We start from the raw sequence: 15,969 nt of genomic DNA, 5'->3' as shown, positions 1-15,969 counted from the left end.
TTTTAGCTTCCTCTGCAATACTCTTGGGGGTTAAAAGATAACTGCCCCATTACAGCTATTACAGTGTTTATGCAGGCATCAAGTGCCCGCGCCCCGAGATGTCAGACTAGCTCCAGGATAGGCCATATCGTGGAAGAAGGTTTAGGATGAACAGGAGAAGGGGTTCAGAGGCCAAAATAGGGGGTCCTTTCCTACATGAGTGAATTTTGCCCCCCTGGCAACACAAGTGGTTTAATATTTATTTTCTGCCCATAATGTTCCAGGCCCGGAGAGAAGCAGACGCAGGGCCCCAATCCTTCTCTCTAAGAGTTTATATTTGAAATTACCCTGAATCCCTCCCCGCTGAAACCCAGAGCCTACATTTTATAGTCAATATCAGTACAACAATAACATAATCCCTTAATATAGGCTAGGCACCCTGGAAGGGGCAGAGGGGGTGGGCGGTGAATATTTGTTGGCTGACACAAATTTCACATTTTATGGCCAGCTTTCCGCTGTCTTTTCGGTTGTTTCTGAATGGGAAAGTCAGTGCATTTTTGCGAGGGCAATCAACGCCGTGGCAGCTGAAGAAAAGGCAGAACTCTGCCCCTCTCACTCCCGGGTAACGGTGTGTGGCAGGGAACCGTGCTAATGTCTTTCAGAAAATGATAAATGATGTTGCTGAGAGGAAGCTGAGCTTTCTAAAACCTCTCCTTAGCCAATCTCAATGAACTTCAGGTTTTCCTATGGTTCTGAATGATTGCTTTTGATATGTATACTCTGACCCAGGCACAAAGGAGTCGGGGAGTATAACCAAAAGATACATTTAGTTGAGCCAACTCAGGACCCTCAAGGTAACATTTGACAAGCAAGATCCAAATCCCATCAGTCACCTTAGACCAGAAGCCAAAGGGCAGGTGCTGAGCACTGGAGGAGAGAAAAATGAGAGAGAATAGATTAAAATGATTCCAGGAGAGTAGAAGGGGGACAAGACAGGTTCTCAAGTTCCAATCAGCCATTGGTATTTATTAAGCACTTGCTGCGTGCAGATCACTGTACTAAGCAGTTGAAAGAGTGCAGTACAACAGAGTTGGTAGACCCGCTCCCTGCCCTCAGCGAATTCCATAAAGATAAGAGAATTCAGTTTCCTTGAGATTTAGGAGGGGTAAACATTTGATCAGTTCTTAGAACTTGTCTCCATCTACACAGAAAGCCATAGCCCATCTGAACCAGTAAGCGGACCCTCCATCTTGTCCCTGTTCCTGAGAAGGAAGATGGGAAAGTTCCTCAATGGATCTGTGACCTTTGGGCATTTAATAATAATAATGATGGCATTTATTAAGCGCTTACTAGGTGCCAAGCACTGTTCTAAGTGCTGGGGAGGTTACAAGGTGATCAGGTTGTCCCACGGCGGGGGGCTCACAGTCTTAATCCCCATTTTACAGGTGAGGGAACTGAGGCACAGAGAAGTGAAGTGACTTGCCCAAAGTCACACAGCTGACAAGTGGCGGAGGTGGGATTTGAACCCAGGACCTCTGACTCCAAAGCCCAGGCTCTTGCCACTGAGCCATGCTGCATTTGATATTCACCCTACCCTCCACCCCACAGCATTTATCTAAAATAGCTAAAGTTATGTATTATAAATTATGTATTTATTCATACTGCTGCCTGTCTCCCCCTCTAGACTATATGTTCATTGTGGGCAGGGAGCGTGTCTACCGGCTCTGTTGTATTGTATTCATTCATTCATTCATTCAATCGTATTTATTGAGCGCTTACTGTGTGCAGAGCACTGTACTAAGCGCTTGGGAAGTACAAGTTGGCAACATATAGAGACGGTCCCTACCCAACAGTGGGCTCACGGTCTAGAAACTGTGTACTCTTCCCAGTGTTTAGTACAGTGCTCTGCACACAGTATGGACTCAAAAAATACCATTGATGATGATGACAGTGGTGGTGGTGGTGGCAGCTGCCATTTGGGGCCAGGTGAGAAGGTGATGTGTGGTAAATTATCAGACCACCAGTGTCTCTGAAAGGGCTCCAGTCCCCATAATCAAGCAGTGGTATTTTTTGAGTGCTTATTGTGTGCAGAGTGTTATACTAAGTCCTTGGGAGAGTACAATACAATAGACCCAATCCCGGCCTCCAAAGAGCATACAGTCAGTGGGGTTGAGGGCAAAAAATGCATTAATAATAATAATAATAATGGTATTTATTAAGCGCTTACTATGTGCAAAGCACTGTTCTAAGCACCTGGGAGGTTACAAGGTGATCAGGTTGTCCCACAGGGGGCTCACAGTCTTAATCCCCATTTTACAGATGAGGTACCTGAGGCCCAGACCAGTGAAGTGACTTGCCCAAAGTCACACAGCTGACAGGTGGCAGAGTTGGGATTTGAGCCCATGACCTCTGACTCCAAAGCCCAGGCTCTTTCCCACTGAGCCATACTGCTTCTCTTCGAGATTGAGCTTTCTTTATCTAGCTAAATGGAGCCCGACCTGGTCCTAGGTTTCAACAGAGCTGTAAGGAGGATGCCCACTGCAAGCAGGGTTGGGAAGCGATAATCCATCCTGCCCTGGGAGCCAGGAAGCGGCAGGCCTGGGAATCAGTAGCCAGGCGACCACCAGCGTGGCTGAGAAAGGGATGAGATCAGTTTGCACAATCCCTCTACCCGCCCCGGGGAACTTGACCCCACTCTTCCCAAGATTGCTCATCGATTGTGCCCTCCTCTCTAGACTCTAAGCCTGTCCCTCTAGACTGGGAGCTCGCTGTGGGCAGGGAATGTGTCTTTTTACTGTCATATTATCCCCTCCCAAGTGCTTAGTACATGCTCTGCACACAGCAAGCTTTCAATAAATATGGCTGACTGACCGACGGACTCCCCTGCTTCACAAAGCTAGGGAGAGAGGAAACCCAGAAGTCACTTATTTCACTGTTGGTTCTCATTCTCTCTCTCCTTCCCGTTTTCCCTCCCTCAACCCATTTCCTGCCCGTCCTTCTGTTACCCACCATCCATTCCAGCAGCTGCAACAGTCTCATTTACCTCGGCAGCATCTCCAGCAGCAGCAGCAACAGCAGCAGCAGCAGCAGCAGCAGCAGCAGCGAAACCCTTACCCAGTTCAGCAGGTCAATCAGTTTCAAGGTAAATCCAGAATCTTTGCCTATGCAATAATAATTATAATAATGGTATTTGTTAAGCGCTTACTATGTGCAAAGCACTGTTCTAACTCTCCCCCCACCAGAAATGTGTGCAAAACCCATAAGCAGCATGGACTAGGAAAGAACGTGAGTATCAGGAGACCTGGATTCCAGTCCCAGCCCTGCCTCTGGCCTGCTGTGTGACTAGGACAATTATTATTATTATTACTAAATAATAATTCTATTTGTTATGCACTTGCTAATCACTTACTACAGGTAATGCAGGCTGGCCAAGTTGGACACAGTGCCTGTCCCCCATGGGCTCACGGTCTTAATCGCCATTTTACAGATGAGGTAACTGAGGCACAGGGAAGTGAAGTGACTTGCCCAAGGTCACACAGCAGACAAGTGGCAGAGCCAGGTTTAGAATCCAAGTCCTTCTGACTCCGAGACCCGTGCTCTATCCAGCAGGCCACCCTGCTTCTCTGGTAATAATAATAATAATAATAATAACGGGATTTGTTAAGCACAGCGCCCGGTGCTTAGAACAGTGCCCAGCGCTTAGAACAGTAGTTTGCACTTAGTAAATGCTTAATAAATGCCACTGTTGTTACTATTATTATTATTATTATTATTATTATTATTATTATGTGCCAAGCTCTGTTCTAAATACTGGGGTGTATACACGATAATCAGGTCAGACGCTGTCCCTGTCTCATGTGGGACTCACAGTCCAAGGGTAATGGAGGACATGTATTTCTGAATTGTATTTTCCAAGCACTTAGTACAGTGCTATGCACACAGTAAGGGCTCAATAAATATGACTGAATGAATGAGTGAATCCCCTGTTTACAGTTGGAGAAACTGAGGCACAGGGAAGGTAAGTGACTTGCCCAAGGTCATAAAGCTGGCAACCGGTGGGACCAGGATTAGAACCCACATCCTCTGATTCCCCGGCTTGTGTCCTTTCCCCTAGGCCGTGCCACTTGCAGCAGTAGTAAGAGTGAAAAGAGTTTGTTCCGGGGGGTCAGCGGGCCTGGGTTCTAATCACACAGCAAATGATCTCGGCCAAGTCACTTAATTCTCTGTGCCACGGTCCCCTAATCTGCAAAATGGAGATTTAATATCTGTACTCCCTTCTACTTATTCTGTGAGTCCCATGTTGAATCTACCACAGTGCTTAGTACAGTGCGCAATTATTATTATTAAGATTATTATTATCATTCTGTAAATTATTCCGTATTCAGTAAAAGTACTGACCTCTTAAGGTTGTTGTGAGGACAGATCGAGATGAATAATTTAAACAGAACCTGGAAAAATGAAGTGCTGTGCAAATTCAAAACATTATTATTAGAAGTAATTAGTAGTTGCTTTTATTGATAATTAATTATGTATTAATAGTAGTAGTAATGAGAATAATAAAAACCACATTTCAACACTTCCTTCCCATAGCATAGCACATTGACTAGGAGAAGAAGCTTGTCTTACTGGAAGTGAGAGGACTTAGGTTCTAATCCCTTCTCCGTCACTTGTCTGCTGTGTGACTTCGGGCAAGTCTCTTAACTTCTCTGTGCCTCAGCTCATCTGTGAAGTGGGAGCTAAGACTGTGAGCCCCACGTGGGACTTGGACTGTGACCAACCCGATTAGCTTGTATCTCCCCCCAGCGCTTAGTACAGTGCCTGGCCCATGGTAAGAACCCAATGAATACCAGTTATAAAAAAAAGAGAGAACAAATTCTGCCATTGCTCTGCCACCAAGAGTCCACTCCAAGGGATACGTACCAAAGGCAAACAAAAATAGGGCTCGCAGTCGTAATCTCCATTTTACAGATGAGGTAACTGAGGCACAGAGACGTTAAGTGACTCCCCCCCGTCTAGACCGTAAGCTCGCTGTGGGCGGGGAATGTGTCTGTTTCTCGTTGCAATGTACTCTCTCAAGTGCTTTACACACCATGAGCGCCCAATAAATACAGTTGAATGAATGAAAAAAAGATGAAGGAAGGAAGCAGTTGCACCCTCTGGGCCTGGAAGCTTCTTTATGCTCCTTGAGATGAGGTTGGGAGCTGGAGCAATTAGCAGGAGGAGGAGTACCAATGTACAAGTACTAGACATTACAACATTTAGGGGACAAGCAGAACGTCCCTCTGTTCCCTCCCGAAAATGTCTGGAGTCCCATTAGCACTCCTGGTAGGTACATTGGAAGCACTGGGCATTTTTAGGAAGTTTCATCATAGCGTAACCTCCTCTCCTTCCAAAGGCTTGGGGTGAGCATGCCAGCGCATGGCGACCCAGGACCCTTCTAACCCCTGTCCGGGACTGTCAGCGTTGGCTGCCGTGTTCCCAAGAGCTCAGAGAATGGAAAAGCATGGGGAATTCTAGTGTCTTTGCTTCCCTAATCTGGAAGAATTCCCCACAGAGACAAATCCGTGCACCCCTGGCTCTGACCCCATAGGCTTCCCTTACCTACCCGCCGCTCATCTCAGTGGGAAACCAGTTTTGAACACTTTGCAGATTCAAAAAATATTCACCACATTGCTTGGAGGGATGGGGTGGTGGAAGTAGGACACTGTTACCACTGGGGTCTCATTCACTCATTTAAGGTCTTTCCTCTGTTTGGCCTCTGAGGAAATGAAGTGTCTTACTGAAGAAAGTCACCCGGCCCTATTTCCTCCTGGTCTTTTTGCTAGAATTGTCCCATCAGCCGACCCTGGGAAATTAAAGTTGTGATGGCTGAATGCAGTCAGTTTTGTCACTGGGGAACTAGGCCCCAAATCCAGACCAGGATCCTTGGGAAAGCATAACTTTGTAATTTTGCCGTTCCTGGACACATCACTGTTGTGTGCTTCTTATTTAAGACCTTATTCCCCTCCTTCTTTTCCCCTTTACTAAATAGAAAACCCCTGGCGAGAACTGCCCGGTCTGCTGAACAGGCTTTTGTATGTTTTAATTCACTCATCCCCTCCCACCCCTCCATACCAGATTGCACCCCATCCACGGAAGCAAAGATCATCCATTTTTCAGTTGGAAAATGATACGTTTTCCACATACTAGAGGAACAGCATACTAGAGGATAGAGCACGGGCCCGGGTGTCAGAGGACTTGGGTTCTAAGACCGGTTCCACCTCTTGTCTGCTTTGTGACCTTGGGCAAGCCGCTTAACTTCTCTGTGCCTCAGTTCTCTCAACTGCAAAAATGGGGATCAAAACTGTGAGCTCAAGTGGAACGTGGACTGTATCCAGTGTGATTAGCTGTTTCAGCCCAGTGCTTAGTACAGTGCCTGGCATTTAGTAACCGTTTAGCAAATACCTTAAACAAAACAAATTTTGAAAGGATCTTTCCAACCTCTGGGGTCCCAGCCACCAGAAGTCGAGCTGTACCAAGATACAGGACAAGATATTAGGGTATAATATTTTCTAGCTTCTTCAGTTGGGATTGTATGATTCATGATTTAATACTTCTAGAATTTTCCTATTTTTTGGCCAATGCCTTATCTCAATAATGCATGCTTTTGAAACTAGCAAATTCAATCAATCAATGGTAATTTTTTGAGGGCTTACTTTGTGCACTTGGGAGAGTACAACAATAGAAGTGTAGTTCTTTAAGCAATATCTTAACAAAAATTAATTAGAGACTCTTCCTGTGCCATCCATGGGGCATTTTTCATTTCCAAAAAGCTAGTAACCATGACCATCTTGCCTTGGGCTTTCTTCCATGCCTGAAGTGGTTAGTTTCGCAAATACTTTCTGTGTTCCCCCTGAATGAAGAAGCACATAGATTGTTAAGAAAGCATAGTGGGCTATGCTTTAATGCAAAACCTATTATTATCAACCAGAATATAATAATATTACATCAACAGCTCAGTATTTCCTAAGCATTAGTCTAAAAACGGATCGGTTGCCAAGTGTACGACACAGATGCAGAATGATGCTCACATTTTAGAGAGACTTTCTGAAGATTGCTGCCTTCAAATACTTCAAATGACTCTAGGCATAGATCTTGGCTAGTGAAGAATTCTCATTCATTTCAACTGGAAATGAACATTTTTAAACACATTTAAATTAATGTTAAAAGTAGTTATCTCTTCTGGTAATGAATGCTGCCCGAAAGAAGTGAAACTAATTTGCCTAGATAAAGTACCCTAAGTATAACTGGGTACCCTAAGTTCATCTTTGATGCAGGAGTTACTTTCCTGACAAATGGAAAACTAACAATACAGCTCATCCACCTTAATAGACAACTCACGCATCCACATAGCCTTTTCTTCCAGTGACAAGTCGCATTCTACCCAGGTAGATATATGAAGAACATTCCCTAATTCCATAATAATAATAATAATAATGGTGGCATTTGTTAAGTGCTTACTATGTGCAAAGCACGGTTCTAAGCGCTGTGGAGGATACAAGGTGATTAGGTTGTCATCCGTGGGGCTCACAATCTTAATCCCCATTTTCCAGTTGAGGGAACAGAGAAGTTAAGTGACTCGCCCAAAGTCGCACAGCAGACAAGAGGCGGAGCCGGCATTAGAACCCACGACCTCTGACTCCCAAGGCCGGGCTGTTGCCACTAAGCCACTCTCCTTCTCTTCCCCAATAGCATTTTAGCCAAAATGCAGGGTTAAAACACAAACTAAGGAAGACCAAGGGTATTTGGATAATAGAGGTAGGGTGATTGTGAGGCAAACATTCAGTTACAACAATCATGTTTCCGGCAGAAGTAGATTTTAATCACGTGAAATGAGTAAACACGAAATCAAGGAAGAGTAACACGGCATCTTCAGTGTCTTTTCTCCATGGCAACGGTGCTATCTTGGAACAAATTATTAGGATTTTGTAGTGCACTGAAGAACGTTCTTGTAGCACTTCAATCAGGGCAGTTAACGTGCTAGAGAATCCAGGTGAGTGTTGTTCATGGTGTTGCTAATGACCAGACCAAAATAGTCGGCATGTTTATCTTTATCAACCAATCAGTCGATCAGTCGTAACCTTTATGCACTTACTGTGTGCAGAGCACTGATGAAATGCTTGGGAGAATACAATACACCATAACTGGTAGACCCATTCCCTGTCCAGAACGAGCTTACAGTCCAGAGGGGAAGGCAGACATTAATGTTAAGAAATAAATTACACACTTCCTACTCCTAGACATTGGTATTTTCCATACAGTTTTCTAAAATAAACATGAACATGAGCAATCATCTTATCTTTCATCACCGAGATCTGCTACGAGCATCTTTAAAAGCAAAATTTGTTCCACATTTCAGTGAGAAACCCTCACAAGTAACAGCTGAGTGTTTTAACCAGAACTCCTTTTTATGATTTTCATAAAGATCTTAAATTTGAAAATAGTTCTCAGCATTTGTATCTGAACTCAGGCAGAGTGACTGACTGGCTGAGTGTCATCATTTTTTTTTTTTATTTGATGTATTATTGACCCGAAGCCACATAAACTTAAGTCATAATCAAAATTACTGTAATTTTCTTTCTTAAAGATAGTATTAGACATTTGCTGCCCAGAAATCAATAACCCCATCAGTGAGACCAAAAAAAAACTTCTTCAGTTATCCACCAAGGTCCTGAATTTTACAAGGTTAGGCTATTCTCATTTGGTTTCTCTTCACTATTACAAGGTGAGCTAAAATTTGCTTATAATATTGATTGACTCAAATGCTGCATCTTCTTTAAATGTCCAGGAAAAAGTATTTTTCTTTTTTTCCTAGACTTAATCAAGAACAGGGACAAAGAAAATCCATTTGTGCGCACCTCCCGGTCTATGAAAACATTGATTGACCCTCTGAGCCTGACATTTCCATTCTCTAAGCCTGTGTGGAAACTTCTTTGGAACACACAAATTGTTGCTCTGGTGGTTAAATGGAGTGACATAATAATAATAATAATGATGATGGTATTTGTTAGGCTCTTACTATGTGCAAAGCAGGCACTGTTCTAAGTGCTGGATGTGGGAGTGAAGGTTCTTCTTCAACTTTGTCGCAGATCCCTGCCTCCTTGCCACCTTGCTAATGAAAGAGTTGTGTTCCTCTGGAACAGTGATGTGTGCCCATTTTGTTTTGTTTTGTTTTTTAGTGGCATTTAAGTGCTTACCATGTGCCAAGCACTGTATGAAGCCTGGCTTGTCCATGTAACCTATTGCCAGAAAGGCAGGGATAGCTCAGGTTGGCTCAAACATCCATCTTTTTGTACCACCTGTGTGTACCTTGGTGGGGTCTTTCTCCCCAAGGCCCCCAGATCAGAAGAGCTCCTTGGTGAAAATACGTCCTTTAACCTCGCAAGTCTTGTACAGATCTTAAGGGAAATCAGTCTGATGGTCTTTATCGATGTTATTGTCTACTTAGCCTTGGTCCACTCCACAAATTGAAAATAAAACATGGTCAGCAATTTCTTTGCACAGTAGCTCGGGAGCTAGATTTTTTTTTTTGTCCCTCTCTTCTGAGGTAAGGTAGGGTTATGGGCACCCCGAGTTGAGTTGAGGGGAAACACGTTACATCTGACTGGTGAATAAAGATGGGACTAGACTGTCAATCCTTTGTGTGAAAGAAAGCATGTGCCCTCCAAAATTGGGGAATTGAAGAGCTTGCGGGTGCAGGGGGGGACGGTTCAAGAACAACCAGAAGTGGCTCTATTTTTTCCAATCTGCTTCACTGCAGCGAGAAGCAGCATGGTATAGTGGAAAGAGCACAGGCCTGGGAATCAGAAGGTCATGGGTTCTAATCCCAGCACTGCCACTTGTATGTGGCCGCGTGACCTTGGGCAAGTCAACTTCACTTCTCTATGCCTCAGTTATCTGAAAAATGGGGATTGAGACTGTGAGCCTCACGTGGGACAGGGACCGTGTCCAACTCGATTTGCTCCTGTCCACCCCAGCACTTAGTACCGTGCCCGGCACACAGTAAGTGCTTAATAAATACCATCATTATTATCATGATTACTATTATCGTTTAACCCATGGAGTGGGATTGACTGCTGAATTCTTTTCCCTCTAGGTTCACCTCAAGACATAGCAGCAGTGAGGAGCCAAGCGGCGCTGCAGAGCATGAGAACCTCCCGAATGATGGCCCAGAATGCAAGCATGATGGGCCTGGGACCCTCCCAGAACCCGGGGACGATGCCCTCGACGGCCCCAGCTCAGTCGGAGATGGGAATGCCCCCTTACAGCAACACATCCACCAGCCAACCAGGAATGTACAGTATGAGCCCAGGAATGAGCCAAATGTTGCAGCACCCAAACCAAAGCGGCATGAGTGTGACGCACAATCAAGGCCAGGGCCCGAGGCAGCCTGCTGCCGGGCAGGGGGTAGGACTGGTGAGTGGTTTTGGGCAGAGCATGCTGGTCAATCCTGCCATTCCCCAACAGCACCAGCAGCTGAAAGGGCCCGTCGCTCAGGCTTTGCCCAGACCCCAAGCCTCCCCGAGACTGCAGAACATGATGGGGAGTGTCCCCCAGGGAGCCCAAAGCTGGCCACAGAGGGGCTTACAGGGCATGCCCGGCAGGACTAGCGGGGAACTGGGGCCGTTCAACAATGGCACCGCTTACCCCATGCCGGCTGGCCAGCCTCGGCTGACTAAGCAACACTTCGCGCAGGGGATTAGCCAGTCGGTCGTGGACACCACCACCGGCACCGTGCGAGCCCTCAATCCGGCCATGGGGCGGCAGATGATGCCGTCGCTGCCCGGGCAGCCGGGGCCCGGCCAGACTAGGCCCATGGTCCTGCCCGGCATGAGCCAGGGGCTGGCTGGCCTGCCGGGGTTTAGCCAGGCTCCCGCCCAACAGCAGATGCAAAGCGGCTCCTTCGCTGCGAGCGGCCAGGCCTACGACCGGACCCCCACTCAGGACATGTCCTACAGTTACGGCGGCGGCGAGGGCGCCGGGGGCTCCTTCCCCAGCCTGGCGGAGGGGGCCGACCTCGTGGACTCCATCATCAAGGGTGGCCCAGGGGATGACTGGATGCAGGAGCTCGATGAGTTGTTTGGAAATCCCTAAGCCGAGTGCGACCCTCAGAGCGGAAACTCCAGGGGCGAAAGTGAAAAAAAAAAAAAGAAAACGGGATGTTACCCCATCCTTGTTTTGTTTTTTTTTGGTTTTTTTAACCCGCGCAAATCGAGCTGGACGGCAGCCGGACGATTGTGATGGAGCCCAGTGGCCGACGACGACCTCAGTGGGCCGTGGTTCACAAGACTTCCGGGTGGCCGTGGTTCACAAGACTCCGCGGTAGACACCTGTGAGGGATGAGAGAGACAATCGGAGGGACAGGCTGGGGAAGTGAGCCCTCCCCCTCCCCTGCATCCCTCAGGGGAGAGCCGGAGGCCTCCGTGAAGTGAGAGGGGTGCTGCCGCCCAACGGCGAGGGGTCCCTCCCGCCCCAAGGCCAGCTGGCCGCCGCTTTCGGAGCCCTCGCAAAGACAGATGCTCGAGCTGGGGAAGGAAACCTACAGAAGCTGCTGGCCAGGAGTGTGGATCAGAAACGTGCTGAACTCCGGGTGGGAACGGGTGCCGGGTTTGAAGCCGTACTCCTGCTACAGTTGAAGGACGGGGAAGAGGGTCGGTCAGAGCCTTCACGGGTTGGGGGGGAGGGCGGGGGGCAGGGAAGGGAGGGAGGAGTGAGGAGAGAGCGGACATCCCTTCCCCACCATCGCAACCGTAGAGACATCCCTGCCTGCCGCCGGATCAGGATGGCCGGGCAAGTCAGGGAAGCATAAATCAGGTGAAGCTGAGAGAGAGGGGGCCATTCGAGGATAAGTCTATCACTGGTGATAGTGGTGACAGCCACAATTTCGGTAGCTGGGTCGGAGTCAAGACCCTCTCAAGCTTTCTTTGGGCCCAGCGGAGCGCTAGCATCGAGGCGGTTCCTTCGTCTTGGCAGTGTAGCAGCGTAGCAGCCCAAGGAGAGGTGACAGGGCTGCCACCGGCCTCGCCGGGAAGGTCGCTCAGGGCCCGGTGCACTGCCAGAAACTTGCCCTTGATTCACACAGCTTTTCCTCCCTAACTTTCCCAAATGAGACTGCTTTCCTTAGCCGGGCTTGGGCTTAGCCAGAAGGGATGAATGAAAGCACTAGACTACTTCAGAAGCCAGAGGAGATGCTGAAGGTTCGATCCTGGACTCCATTTCCCCTTCTCTGAAAGAAATAAGATTTGAGTGAAGACCATTTACCCGGACGAGAGGCTCGTACTCCTATTCGGCCAACGCGTGCGGGTAATTCTTTTATCGGTGAACAGAGAAAAGAATTTAAAACGGGGCTAATCCCGGTCTGCTCTGTGAAATTTATTTCAGACCCCTGAAGTCTGAAACGGTGGTGTTCATTCATTAGAGGGAATCTAATTAGAGAGAACAAGTGATTTCCTTTGTCAGCATCAATAAAGCATCATCCTCTACCGTGAGTCTCAAGCCGCTAGTGACACCCATCCCTTTGGCAGGTAGAAGCAGGTACCTGAAGGACTGGGGGGCCGGGGGGTCCAAAGTCATCTGACGTGTTTTGAAAAAGAGGAAAAAACAACCGCACGATCTTTCGATCCTTTTAAGCCTGTGCCTGGGATCCCCTTAAGTAGCTGAAAGTGTATCCAAAGGAACCGACGACCAGTGCTTTGTCCTCATTTATTTCCTGCCCATACCTTCATTCGGAAGGGCAGGGAAAGGGAATGGGTGTCAGGGGTGTGTCAGAGAAAGAGATGGTGTCAAGCGAACGGTCTACCCTGTTTTTCCATCGACTCCACGCCCAGACATTTCTGGTTTACTCCTGTGTATTCTCTCTTAATAATCAAGGCCGGGTTGAGGATGACACCCACAGGCCTCCGGGAGAAATGGAGAGGTACCCCACCGCCGTAGTGGAGCAAACCTGCCGGAAGGATCGCTTGGCATTCCTCAGGGGAAGAGGGATAAAGTGAGGGTAGGAGGGGACATGCTGTTAAATAACCATCCCTCCACCATGCCCCTAATCCCACTGTAAGTGGGGGGTGACAGACAAGAACGAGGAGCTGGGTCTCTGCTTCCCTAAGGTATGTTCAAGAAAGCTACACAACCAGAGAAACGCTCATCAAAAAAAAAAAAAAGAGCCAAAAAAAAAATAAAGGAAGGACACAGAATAGACTACATATTCACATCTATCTGAAAGGTACAGGAACTCCGTGTGCTAGTGATGACAGGAAGCCACAGGTGGAGAGCGGAGAGTCCGGTGACTTTGGAGAGCTTCCTCCAAATACTCTGTACTGGGACCAACTAATAGGGAGATAGATTTTAATAGGGTTGTTTTGTTGTTTTTTTTACTACGGTGCTGATGTATATGTAATGTCTAAAAAAAAGAGTTATTTGTAAATATGTTTTTACAATACCGCAGATATCACTGGGTCTACTACCTGTAAAATATATACATATAAATATATATATACTGTTGTTTAAAATAGAGTATTTTTATTTCATTCCTTAACTCATCATCACTGCAATGGTATTGCACTTCAGACAATGTCTAATTACTAATTTGTACTGTATTACCTGATGGCAACTTGCTCCATTTTATTCAGATTTTTCTAGTTTTCTCTTTTTACTTTGTACATTGAGCATTGCTTATTTCCTTTAAAGAACTGTACAGAACTATGAAATGTAGAAATGAAGTGATGTTGACATACCACTTTTAAAGAAAAAAAAACAAATAAAACATTGTTACCTGAATCAATCCAAAGTCTGATTTCTGGGGCTACCCCAGCCGGAGCTGGAAAAGCCAATTATTCGGCTCTTAATCTTTACTGTTCAGAGTGAGACTTAGTTTAATGAAGGCTTTGGGTTTTTTTTTTTTTTCATTGGCTGAGGACTTACCAAAAATAACGAAGAGACTCGTGCTTTTAAAGTCATCGTCTGAATCCTTATTACTTTTAGCATTTATTGTGCACCTGCCAGGAGCTATAAAAAACATAAAATCGAACATGATCTTTGGCCTGCGAGAGCGACAGGACGCAAACCAGCGATCTGGATGGAAAGAACAATAACATCAGGGCACACATGGCTGACAACGCAAAGCTGAGGGCTGGAGTGTTTAGGAATATTGAGTTTCCCCATGAGAAACATGATGTCCTAAATCTTCTCAGTTGATTCTGTGGGAAATCAAACTGGGTATGGTACAAATCCAGTGAACTACTAAGCAGTTCCATCTGGTAACCCTTCTGTTTCCTTAATGTAGATCTTCCCAGTGTTTCTTATTGCGTCAGCATCCCTCCCTTGTAATATCCCAGTCAACATAGTTGAAATAGGCCCTTATTCTTTCCCAGGTGATTTACATGAATATTCTGCTCGAGTCTGTTTTGCTCCTAATGTTATTGACTTTGGGGAGCCCTGTTATCCAGGTAGACATATTTTTGGTGAAATAATGCAATTACCAAGGCCTTGTATATGTTGAGTGTCTTTTAAGATTTCCTCAGTGGTTGCACGTCATCTTATTTGTCTGCCAATGTTCCAATGAGGTTTGTGCTTCTGCAGAGATATTTCATTCATTCATTCACTCAATCATATTTATTGAGTGCTTGCTGTGTGCAGAGCACTGTACTAAGCGCTTGGGATGTCCAAGTCGGCAACATATAGAGACGGTCCCTACCCACCAACGGGCTCACAGTCTAGAAGGGGGAGACAGACAGCAAAACAGAACATGGAGACAGGTGTCAAAATCATCAGAACAAATAGAATTTTAGCTATATGCACATCATTAACCAAATGAATAGACTAGTATATATGTACAAGTAAAATAGAGTAATAAATCTGTACAAATATATACAAGTGCTGTGGGGAGGGGAAGGAGGTAGGGCCAGGGGATGGGAAGGAGGAGAGGAAAAAGGGGGCTCAGTCTGGGAGGAGGTGAGCTCTTAGTAGGGCTTTGAAGGGAGGAAGAGAGCTAGCTTGGCGGATGTGGGGAGGGAGGGCATTCCAGGCCAGGGGGAGGACGTGGGCCGGGGGTCGACGGCGGGACAGGCGAGAACGAGGTATGGTGAGGAGGTTAGCGGCAGAGGAGGGGAGGGTACGGCTGGGCTGGAGAAGGAGAAAAGGGAGGTGAGGTAGGAGGGGGCGAGGTGATAGAGATATTTGGATATCCTCTGCAGTAGACCATCTGGTATTGGAAAACATTACGATAAGGAATTTGGATGGACGGTATTGTCAGATAGAGGAAATAGTTAACCAAATGGCTCCCAGCTCTTCTGTCTTCTGGCAGGGTGGGTCAGAACCAATTAGCCCCAAGAAGTAGTGTGGCCAAGGGTCTAGAGCACGGGCGTGAGAGTCAGAAGGACCTGGGTTCTAATCCTGGCTCTGCTATTTATCTGCTGTGTGACCTTGGGCAAGTCATTTCATTTCTCTGGGCTAATTGTACTTGTACTTCCCAAGCACTTAGTACAGTGCTCTGCACACAGTAAGCGCTCAATAAATACGATTGATTGATTGATTAATTGGTTCTGACCCAAACTGTCGGAGTGTTTAGTAGAGTACTCTGCACACAGTAGCACTCAATAAATACTGCTGATGATTGATAACTGTCCAGACATAGCTGAGTTCCTATCTTGCTGAAAATGCTGACTTCCCTTTCTTTTCCATGTACTGCTAGGCTCTAGGGAGCAGAACTGCTTCTTCCCACCCTCCCTGCTTCCTTCCTCCACTGCTAAGTTTGTTTTGCGTTATTAGTTGATGACTTTCAGCTCTGAACACACTGGTGTGGTTGCTTATTCTCCCCTATGCCTCAACCATCTCTGCTTTCCTGCCGCTAACGCAAGGGACTCCGTTTCTTTTGTGACCATCTGAACTACATCTCTGGATCTTTCCAGTTACCTAGGAGAAAGTTAAGGTGACTATCCAGAGGGGCACAGCTGAGTT

The 15,969-nt window shown here is 46.5% G+C and overlaps 1 protein-coding gene across 1 annotated transcript in view; it reads left to right on the top strand.

The window, feature by feature from the left end:
• Nucleotides 1-11,670, top strand: part of MAML3 (mastermind like transcriptional coactivator 3) — a 466,343-nt gene extending 454,673 nt beyond the window's left edge. Inside the window, exons 4-5 of the mRNA XM_038755267.1 lie at nucleotides 3,001-3,121; nucleotides 10,115-11,670. Coding sequence (XP_038611195.1) covers nucleotides 3,001-3,121; nucleotides 10,115-11,112 — 1,119 coding nt within the window. The 3' untranslated portion in view covers nucleotides 11,113-11,670. The remainder of the gene's footprint in view (nucleotides 1-3,000; nucleotides 3,122-10,114) is intronic.
• Nucleotides 11,671-15,969: the final 4,299 nt, after the last annotated feature.

This window comes from Tachyglossus aculeatus, chromosome 12, assembly GCF_015852505.1.
Source record: "Tachyglossus aculeatus isolate mTacAcu1 chromosome 12, mTacAcu1.pri, whole genome shotgun sequence".
Lineage (NCBI taxonomy): Eukaryota > Metazoa > Chordata > Mammalia > Monotremata > Tachyglossidae > Tachyglossus > Tachyglossus aculeatus.
This window is presented reverse-complemented; position numbering and strand designations above follow the sequence as displayed.